The 11,581-nt window shown below is 42.5% G+C and overlaps 1 protein-coding gene across 1 annotated transcript; it reads left to right on the top strand.

Annotated features, from left to right (window-relative positions):
• The first annotated feature begins 530 nt into the window (after window positions 1-530).
• Window positions 531-7,212, top strand: si:ch211-106h11.1 (volume-regulated anion channel subunit LRRC8D). Its single transcript, XM_062990886.1, has 4 exons — window positions 531-1,400; window positions 3,208-3,458; window positions 5,643-6,020; window positions 6,099-7,212. Exons 1-4 carry the CDS (start codon window positions 531-533, stop codon window positions 7,210-7,212), a joined length of 2,613 nt encoding a protein of 870 aa, XP_062846956.1.
• Window positions 7,213-11,581: the final 4,369 nt, after the last annotated feature.

The raw sequence follows: 11,581 nt of genomic DNA, 5'->3' as shown, positions 1-11,581 counted from the left end.
ACTGAACCACCAGGTTATTCCATCAATGGATTTTTTCTTCCCTGATGGCACGGGCATATTCCAAGATGACAATGCCAGGATTCATCGGGCTCAAATAGTGAAAGAGTGGTTCAGGGAGCATGAGACATCATTTTCACACATGGATTGGCCACCACAGAGTCCAGACCTGAACCCCATTGAGAATCTTTGGGATGTGCTGGAGAAGACTTTGCAGTGGTCCAAATCTCCCATCATCAATACAAGATCTTGGGGAAAAATTAATGCAACTCTGGACAGAAATAAATGTTGTGACATTGCAGAAGCTTGTGGAAACGATGCCACAGTGAATGTGTGCCGTAATCAAAGCTAAAGGCGGTCCAACCAAATATTACAGTGTGTGACCTTTTTTTTTTTGGCCAGGCGGTGTATTTTGGAATAATGTGTAGAATTCTGTGGATATATAGAGTTGTTTTCTTGCTGTTTTTTATTATTACACATGATTCTGCTTTAATGCAGCGCTACATTTCTGTCTTTCACTTTTATTTCAGGCTATGTTTACTCTGTCCGAGCTGTGGTCTGTCAGTGAGAGGCAGGGTCACTATAAGCTCCTAAAGCCGTGGTGGGAGGTCTTCATGGACTACCTGGTGCTCCTCATGCTGATGGTGTCTATCCTAGCCGGGACGCTCCTGCTGTCACAAGACAGAGTCGTGTGCGTCCCTGTTCACTCCACACCGAGCAACGACAGCGTTTTTAAGACTCCCTCATCTTCCCAGATGCCTTCTTATCATTCTATACATGAGAGCACGCCTAAGGGCATTAGAAACTTCTTGGACTTCCAGCAGTACACCTACGTGAGCCATGTGTGCTACCATGAGGCCCTGCCATGGTTCTCACGATTCCTGCCCTACGTGACCCTTTTGCAGTCGCTGATCCTCCTCGCCAGCGGCTCCTTCTGGTTCCACTTCCCACTCACTTCTGCCAGGATTGAGCATTTCTTGGCCATACTGGCTAAGTGCTGCGAGTCACCCTGGACCTCCAGGGCTCTTTCCCATGCTGCCCGGCTATACAGGGCCGGCAGTCACCCTTCAGAGGTGGAAAAGCAGACGAGGACTTCTCTTCCTAAACCGTTTACCCGACACGCCAGTCTTGATTCAGGGACAGACAGCCCCCTGCTGGCTAGGACCAGTAGTACATCTACTTTCCAGCCTTCTCCGTGTCCATCCAATTCCTCTCGCTGCTCCACACTGTCTGCTCTGGCAGATCCAGAACCTCCTGCTGTATCTAAAGCAGCTCCAGTCCTTCCAGAAGGTTCTACACCCAGGCAGGCTATGGACCGAAGTGATGGAGAACAGGCCAGAGCTCTTTTTGAGAGGGTTCGCAGGTTTCGAGCTCACTGTGAGAGCTCTGATATTATTTACAAGGTGAAAATCTAAATATATCAGCTACGTATCATCTGACATTGTTTTTAAGTACAGTGGAACCTCGATTTAACTGACTATTAATGTATTTATTTATTAGGATTTTAACCCTTTGATGCACAACCTGGGTCAAAAGTGACCCAACTGAGTTTTTATTGTCTATATCTTTGCAATAAATTAATTTTGTCATTCAAGCTTCCATGAATTTTTCAATTAACTTGTTTTTGATCATCACAAATCCTTATTTCAGTTTTATATTTTTTGCTTTTTTAATAAAAATCCTTTTTGTATCACTACCCTTCTAATGCACAACATGGGTCAAAAATGACCCTTATGTATTTACTATGGAAGAAAACTACTGACAGAAACTACTGACATTTGTAAATGTTTGTAGTCAAAAACATATTTACTGATCTTTTGAAAGACAACCAAAGATTAGGCTCTTGAATCTTGAATATGTCCAATACTATTTGCTTGCTAGCTGTTTACATATTCTAGTATAGATAGCTTTTATTAGCTAAGACAGCAAATACATGAATAACTGACAAATGTGCATATGAAAATATTCTTGAATGGATGAATATGGGTCATTTTTGACCCATGTTGTGCATTAGAAGGGGTTTGCTTAGCTTGTGCATCAAAGGGTTAACATCATGTTTTACACACTTAGGACAGGTAGTTACTGGTTACACAAGATTCATCAGTTCACAAGTTTAATATCAAACACAGTCATGGACAATTTTGTATCTCCAATTCACCTCACTTGCACGTCTTTGTACTGTGGGAGGAAACCGGAGCTCCAGGAGGAAATCCACGCAGACACAGGGAGAACATGCAAACTCCACACAGAAAGGTCCCGGACCGCTCCACCTGGGAATCCAACCCAGGAACTTCTTGCTGTGAGGTGACAGTGCTACCTGAGCCACCGGGCCACCCCTGATTTAATGGAATAAAAGGGGGGCGCACTGGTCCGTAAAATGTGATTGTCCGAAAGGTCCACAAAAGTGCTAAACATGCACATATGGTCAACAGTAAAATTAACAATGTAAATAGATGAGTAAATATGGTAATGTAAAACCTGTAAATAAATATTAAAATTGGTTTATTGCAGCGCTTTCCAACCTTTTTTGCACCACAGACCGATTTCATATAAGATATAATTTCACGGACCCTCTGGGGCGGGAGGATTTAAAATAGAATAACTGTACTACTCACAAATTAGCTTTTTTCACTGCAGTGAGACGCTGCTCCCACCTAGTGGTGATTGGAGACAATAACACCCATAAAAAAGCAGTGTTTTCATTGCTTTTGTAGTGATCTCTAATTATTTATTCTTTCTGTGCGGCCCGGTAATAAATAACCCACGGACCGGTACTGGTCTGTGGCCTGGTGGTTGGAGACCACTGGTGTAGTGTACTACTGGGGAGAAGTTTCATATTTCATACAACCATATTCCTCACATGCATGCGCAAAATTTTCAGCAATATCTAGATGCCTCTTTTGCTTACCACTTGTCTTTCGAAGCCATAACTAACTACAAAATTAAGCATAAAACACTGAGAAAAAGGCGAGAACAAAGCAAGCCTCCCGGCAAAATAAAGCCTATCATGCATGTAAACAGAGAGACGTGCGCCGACTAGCAGACAGTTACAGTACTACCGGTCTTGGTACGCTTCTCATGGCAATTTTAAACAATCGGAGCAGTTTTCCAGATTTTGTCCTTTAAATCCGAAATCCATTAAATGTGGGTCCGTTAAATCGAGGTTCCACTTTACCTGTAGTACTGTGTCCTGTGTTTTTGTGCTTTCAGGTGTACACAGCCCAGACAGTGTTCAAGGTGCTGAAGTTCATCATAATCGTAGGCTACACCACTCCTTTATTGGGTTCCATCACGTTTAATCACATCTGCCAGCCCCACTCGCATGCTTTAATAGGATATGAGGAGTATCAGTGCAGCCACTCACTGTCGTCTGTACTTCGCAAGCTGATGAAAGCCTACATCTGCCTCGTAAGCCTGTATGGATTGTTGGGCATCTACACCCTTTTCTGGATCTTCCACAAGTAGGCTTGTTATATCATTTTCCTGTGCCTGGTTTATACTGTATATAGTGAGAGTAATGAAATGTAACTTCAGGCAGGTTCACAGCACTAACCTGTCAGTAAAAAGCACATAGTACATAGTGGAATTAGCAGTGGTGTAGGGACCATTATTTAAACTGGCCCCACTGATTCTTCTTAATATATAAATAAATAACAATCCCACATTTTACAGTTAAAAGATTAATATTGCCAATTTGCCAAAAATAAAACCTACAAATTGCTCATACAGCTCAAACAACGACTGGTTGATCTTCCTCCAATTCCAAAACGAACCAAAAAAATACAGGAAAAAATAATAATTCTTATTCGCCCTTACTTCAATGAATTCATACATGTGGTGAAGCTCGTGCTCATGGTCACAGCGGGTCCGGTTCCACCAGGAAACACTGGGCACAGGAAGGAATACCCTAGAAAGAGAACCAATCTATCACAGGGCTTCAGCCATCCCAACCCCAGACAGAAATGGCCAATCATGCCTGTGTAACTACCTGTCCTGTCATACATGTAACAAAAGTGTAAAACATGATGGTAACTAGGGGTGTAACGATGCACCACAAGACAGTTAATAACCAATTAAAAAATTCCACGATTCAAATCGATTTGACATGTAAAATGAATCGATATTCACTTTAAACAGCAGAGGGCACTGGCGCTATACACCACGCCTGGTTTACGGCACTGGCGCTATACACCTCGCCTGGTTGACGTCACTGGCGCTATACACCTAGCCTGGTTGCCAGATTCGAAGGTTTTCTGTTTAATTGGGCTTAATTCAAAATTGTTTGCATAGTTTGTACCTACTTCAGAAATAAAAGGGCATTTATTATTTAGATAAATAAAGGATAATCACAAATACAGTATTTTGTTTAAGGAAATAATAAAAGAAAACTTTGTCATAATTTGTCTTCAATTTTAGTTTAAAAAATCGTATCGTGAACCCAGTATCGTGAATCACATCACATTGTGGGTAGAGTGTATCGTTACATCCCTATTACTAACTGACCTAACCAACAGCGATTTTATCAGCTGGTCAGTGTTGGGGGGGGGGGGCTGTTGACCGTGGTCCCACGATTGATTGGCGTCCTGTCCGGGGTGTGCTGCTGCATTGCACCCTGTGAACCAGACCCTGATCAGGATAAAGCGGTGGTAAAACATAAGAATGAATGAATGAATGAATAAATAAAATACTTAGTAGTGCTTATTTTTTTCTTCATGACTGAAAGAGTCCAAACTAAACATGGTGAAGCAGCATTTAGCTGTTACACTGCATATAACTGGAACAGACTGCCAGAAGATATTAGATCTGCCCCAAATGTAGAAATGTTTAAATCCAGGTTAAGAACTTTGATTGAGCCCTATTATTACTGCACCTCAGCCTTGATAAGCTATTTTTATGTTGTTTTTTTATATATATATTTTCTTTATGCATTTTCTCCCCTTTTTAGCACGTCCAATTGTCGAACTGCATCATGCTTCCTCTCCACCAATGCCGATCCCTGCTCCAGTTGAGGAGAACTAAGCTAACCCACGCCCCCTCCGACACGTGGGCAGCATGCCATATGCATCTTATCACCTACACTTTGACGAGTGCAGTGCAGCTCAGCGTTGTGTACGGAGAGACACACCCTGAGAGCACTCTTTTCTCATCTCTGTGCAGGCGCCATCAATCAGCCAGCGGAGGTCGTAATTGCACCAGTCATGAGAGAGAGACCCCATCCGGCTTAGTCACGCCCATCTGAACAACAGGCCAATCATTGTACATGTGGCCACTCAACCTTAGTCGGCAGGCAGAGCTGAGATTCGATACGATGTGTTCGAGATCCCAGCTCTGGTTCCAACGTGTGTTTTTACCGCTGCGCCACCTGAGCACCTGAGCACCTTTATTTTATATTACTTTTATGTTTCACCAAATCTTACTGCACTGACTTTTTATAAGCTAATTTACTTTATATTTTCTTTTAGTTTTTCATGTTCTTAAGTTTAGTTCTTAATGAGGTTTTAGATCTCAGGAATGTTTTAATGCTTTTAATTCTTTCCTTATGTAAAGCACTTTAAATTACCACTGTATATGAAAGGTGCTGTACAAGTAAACTTGCCTCGTCTTGCCTTGAAAACATCTTTAATGAGTATGTGTATCACTCCCAGGTCTTTGAGACAGTACTCATTCAAGCGTCTGAGGGAAACTGGTTCCATGTGGGACGCTCCGGACCTATGTAACGACCTGGCCTTTCTTTTACACATGACCGACCAGTACGACCCCTTACTGGCTCAGCGTCTCTCAGTCTTCTTGTCTCCTGTCAGTGAGACTCGTCTCATGGAGGAAAACCTAGACCGTCGCTGGAACGCCTCCCGTCTGCGCTCAATGATAAGCTCCGACCAGCAGGGGCGCTCAGTGCTGCAGCTGGTGGCGGTTCCTCATCTCCCTCCGGCTCTATTTACCCTGGGTCAGCTGGAGGTCCTTAAGCTTGAGCTAATTGGAGACGCCAAACTGACAGCACAGATCTCAAACATGGCTGCTCTGAGGTGACTAGTTATTTTTGTCCATATATTTATGCATATATGTTGATGCAGCGTGTTTAGTTGATCATTTCCCCCCCACAGGGAGCTGCACTTGTACCACTGCTCTGCCTCGGTGGAGACTTCTGCCCTGACGTTTCTCCAAGAGCGCCTGGAGTCTCTGCACCTGACCTTCACCCATGCGCTGGAGATCCCAGGCTGGGTGTACTCTCTACGCAGTTTGCAGGAGCTGCACTTGAGTGGCCGAGTGGCCAGCGAGGGCACCGTGGGTCGCGGCTGGGCGTTGAACAGCTTGCGCCACTTGCGCCACCTGCGCGTTCTATCCCTGTATGGCATGGTGCTGAGAATACCTTCCGAGCTGAGTGAGGTTTCGGGCAGCTTGATGCGTTTAGAGATCCACAATGAAGGAGCCAGGCTGCTGGTGCTAACAGGACTTAGACGCCTGGCCGGATTGGCTGAGCTGGAGCTGCAGGGTTGCCAGATCGAGAGGCTGCCGTCTGCCTTGCTGGCTCTGGCGGGATTGCGCAGTTTGGACCTGCGCCACAACAGCCTGAGGACCTTGGAGGAACTGTTGGGACTGCAGCATCTAAGGCATCTTTCCAGTCTACGACTGGCCCACAATCGCATCCTGGCCATTCCCACCAGCATTGGCATTCTGCGTGCCCTTGAGCTCTTGGACTTGGCACACAACGAGCTGCGCAGTCTTCCACCGGCTCTTTTTACGCTACACCGACTTCGACGCCTTTTGCTGGCTGGTAACCTGCTTGAGGAAATACCAGATGAAGTGGGGGCACTTTCTCTCCTCAGTGAGCTCGACCTAAATGGGAACAGACTTGAGAATCTTCCCAAGAGGCTTTTCACCAACTGCAAGGAGTTGCGTATTCTCAACGTAGCTAACAACTCCATCGGTTCCCTAGACGTGGAGATCGGGTCGTTGAGACATCTGTCCAAGCTGAATATTCAAGGAAACAACTTTGAGGAGCTTCCAGTCGAGCTGGGCTGCTGCTCAGGGCTGTGCAGTGGTGGTTTGCTGGTGGAGAACTGGCTTCTCCACACTTTACCCCGGCATGTCAGAGAATCTCTACAGCAGCCATCTTGTGGGTCTTTGGAGGCCAGTTCCCGCCCTGCTTCAGACGTCTTTCCCACCTTCCCCACCACCCAGTGGAGCTTCTTCTCTGCTATGGAATCACGGATATAACTCGTTTTTGCCCGTCAATCATCCTCTCACTAATGCTGGTCCCTGCTCCTGATTGGGGAGGACGAGGCTGCTCCACACCCCCTCAGACATGTGCACAGCAATCGAACATCTTATCACCTACACATTTGACAAGTGCAGTGCAGTACAGCGCTGTGTACAGAGAGCCACACCCTCTACCGCACTCCTTTCCCATCTCCGTGTAGGCGCCACCAACAAGCCGGCAGAGGTCGTAATTGCACCAGTGTGACAAAGAGAAACCCCTATCCGGCTTAGTCCCGCTCATCTGAACAACAGGCCAATCGTTGTTCATGTGGCCGCTCAGCCGGCAAGGCAGAGCCAAGATTCGATATGATGTATTCGAGATCCCAGCTCTGGTTCCAGCGTGTGTTTTTACCGCTACGCCAACTGAGCGGCAACAAATGACACTTTTCTACATAATCACCCTCCAATTTTTCCAGCGTCGTACCAACTTTTTAGCCACTGATGCAGCACTGTTTTCACATCATCATCACATGAAAATCTTCCTCCCTTTAAAGCTTTTTTGAGCGTCCAAAAAGGTAGAAATCAGATGGAGCTAAATACGGATTATAAGCGTCTCTCAGACACGACCGATTACGATTACTACTCCTCCCACCCTCACCGCTTCACACCAAAATATGAAAGTGTGGAAACTTTTTAAAGAGCTCCGTGTAAAACTTCTCACAGACATTAATGGGGGCCTTGATCAAAAGACGGTGTGTAGTAACTAAAACAACATGGCTGTTAAACGCATCTCCAATCTCATCTTAGTCACTGAAACACCACATTTTTGAGAAGTAACCTATTTTTATAGCCAGAATTGTAAATGATTTATTAATACATTCAATAAATACTCACTCACTCACTTACTTTCTTAACCGCTTATCCAATTAGGGCAGTTGTAGCCTAGTGGTTATGGTACTGGACTAGAAATCAAAAGGTCGCTGGTTCAAGTCCTACCACTGCCAGGTTGCAAACTATTGGGCTCTTAAGCAAGGCCCTTAACCCTCATTTGCTCAGACTGTATACTGTCACAGTACTGTAAGTCGCTTTGAATAAAAGTGTCTGCTAAATGCCGTAAATGTAAATTAGGGTTGCAGGGGGGTGCTGGAGCCTATCCCAGCTTTTTAATGGGCGCAAGGCACACAGTAACACCCTGGATGGGGTGCCAGTCCATCGCAGGCCAGACACACATACACACACCTCTTCACCTATAGGGCAAAGTTAACCTGACTGCATGTTTTTGGCAGAGGTGGAAAGAGTACTAAAATATTGTACTCAAGTAAAAGTACTATTACTTTAATGATTTTTTACTTAAGTACGAGTAAAATTACTAGTCTAAAAATCTACTCAAGTAAAAAGTAACTCATTTAAAATGTACTCAGAGTAAAAGTTACTTAGTTACTTTTTTAACAGGACAGGGTGTCTCTGTGTAATGCAAACAGGACAAGTGGATATATCTCACAATAGTTGTTTTTAATTAAAATATAATAGAAAAAAACATGTTGATACAACATTTAAAACATCTAGGGATTTGGCATGTCATTTTAGTACAGACCATCCCATAAAACTTTTTCAAACTGTATAACCACTGAAGTTGACATTAATTGTGTATTCTATAGACCAGCCTTTCATCACTAACAAATACCAAACAACATCATACTGCAAATCTCATAACTCAAAACAAGTCAAGGTTACAGGTGTTGTGACTTTCATTAAATGACCCAAAGAAAACCTTCAAGATGTAAGACAAAACTTCTGTAATTCTGTAACATCAGACTATGTTATAAAATAACGAAACAACATTTAAAAATCACCCTTCCCTCCCTACTCTATACCTAGATTACAGCTTCTTTATTTTAGCACCAGTTTATTTTCCATCGCAGAATTTACTGCAGAAGTTTCCCAGATGCGATTTTTTTAGCGTTTTTCTTTACTCAGTATCGGATATTATTTACAATGTAGCGAATTACCATTCTTAATACAAAACATACTTAAGTAAAAGTAAAATTACTGGTTGTAAAATCAAAAGGTAAAGGTAAAGATTATCTGACTTTAAATGCATTTGTTAGTTGTCTTGTTTAAAAGTAGCTGTTTATTTATATAGCTGTTTAGTAGTTGCAGGGTTATTAATGCAATTGTCAAATATGTATACCCCTACTACTTACACATTGCCATGGTGCCACCACCATGAAATTACAAATCCAATCCAACCCATCCCACCCCCCAAACAAAACCATGTCTGTCTGGCCCATGCTGCCATCTTGCCAAGCGTCCTCTTTTTTGAAAAGCAAAATATGGTCACCCTATTACTGCTGATCAGATGAAATCAGACAAGATGAGATGTTTCTATGATTTTCAACCCAAGAATCTTCTATTTTGTAGCCTAGTGGTTAAGATACTGGACCAGTAATCAAAAGGTCGCTGGTTCAAGCCCCACCGCTGCCAGGTTGCCACTGTTGGGCTCTTGTGCAAGGCCCTTAACCCTCAATGGCCTCAACAGTATACTGTCACAATACTGTTGCTTTGGATAAAAGTGTCTGCTAAATACCAAAAATGTAAATATGATCATGGTATTCTGTACAATATTTACCCATATGCATGACATTTTGTAGGTAGTTTTAGCCTAGCAGTTAAGGTACTGGACTAGTATTCAGATGGTGGCGGGTTTAAGCCCCACTACTGCCTGGTTCTAGCTGTTGGACCCTTGAGCAAGGCCCTTAACTCTCAATCAATTTAGAAATGGGCCAGTGATAGCTCAGTGGTTAAGGTACTGGACTAGTAAACAGAAGGTTGCCGGTTCAAGCCCCGCCACCACCAAGTTTCCACTGTTGGGTCCCTGAGCAAGGCCCTTAACCTTCACTTGTGTAAGTCGCTTTGGATAAAAGTGTCTGCTAAATGCTGAAAATGTAAATGTAGAAATTAGCGCTAGTAGCTTTGATAGGGTGACCATATTTTGGTTTTCAATAAAGAGGACCCTTGGTCCTGGGGTGGGGGAGTGGGGTAAATTAGTGGCACTCTTTTACAAGACAACTAACCAGATAATCTTATTCTTTTTCATTCAGTGTTTAGCCCTAAACAATAAAAACAACAAAAACAGTTGTCATCTATAAATAAAAATTGTATCAGTTGACTTATTTGGAGTGTTTTTAACTTTCATTTAATTTACTTTAATTTACTTGCTCCCATCAGTAGAAACCCCACAGTAAGGTGTGTCTTCTATTGCTTGCTGAGCAATTCGACAGGAGTCTCTGTGTTTTCCGCACTGTTTTAGAATCAGGGAAAGACTCTTTTAATAAGACAGACGTGCAGTCCATTGATCTGTTGTGGTGCTTTGTGGTGTGAAATGCAAAAAAGTACTAAAAAGACCTAAAAACAAAGGTGAAATCAATGCAAACACACACACACATGCACACAGAACAGCGAGTGCAGACCAGAAAAGCAGAATCCCGGACGTTTTTGGTGAAATCCCAGCCAGACACATTTTTTTAGATCCCAAAAAGAGGACGTATGGTCACCCTAAGCTATGGTCTTTAAACATTACCTGTCTATGCTAGGTGCCTCTATTAACTCCAACAGTTTAATAGCTTAACCTAAAATCTGATCACTGATTAGAATGTATTGTGTATTAAATACACTGTTAAATACCAGCACTTACTCAATTAACTCAGCAAATGTGTTGTTTTTGTGCTGTTATTTTATATGTATTATTTATTTTTACTTCAAATTAGCTGTGCTGTTTAATTATTGCTTAATGAAGATTTGATTGTATTTTTACTCAACACTAGCTAACAGAGTTAATACAAGCTAACAGAGTTAATACAAGCTAACAGAGTTAACTGGTAGGTACTGTGTACTGCGCTTATTATTGAGTAAAATAACCTGCATTAACTGGGACTATTCAACTTTCATACAGAGAGATAAAGCTTGTCTGTAAAAGTCTTGCAGCAGCTTGATGGAGCTATTAGCAGCTTTCAGGACACTTAGCAGATACTTGAGGTTTCATGCATCTGTTTAGCAGACTGTAGACAAAGAGCCTTGCTGTTAAACTCATTTACATATATATAAGTATATACAGTATAGGTATATCAGTAGACAATAGTGGTTTTAGGAGTTCCAAAAGACTGGAAGACCCAACCCTTTTAACAATACATAAGACGACATGTATTTTTTATATTTTTGTACTAATGCCTCTTTGTAATACTTTAGTTTCTTCCTATGTTAAGGGTTTTTTTCTGGTTTTCTTTCTATGAATTACACACTAAGTTATGCAATGTTTAAAAGTTTAGAAAATAGTTTATAAGAAATGCTGTAAAATATTTACAAGGTTGGTGTGTTTTTAATGGATATG

This window comes from Trichomycterus rosablanca, chromosome 2 (assembly GCF_030014385.1).
Source record: "Trichomycterus rosablanca isolate fTriRos1 chromosome 2, fTriRos1.hap1, whole genome shotgun sequence".
Classification (NCBI taxonomy): Eukaryota; Metazoa; Chordata; class Actinopteri; order Siluriformes; family Trichomycteridae; genus Trichomycterus; species Trichomycterus rosablanca.
This window is presented reverse-complemented; position numbering and strand designations above follow the sequence as displayed.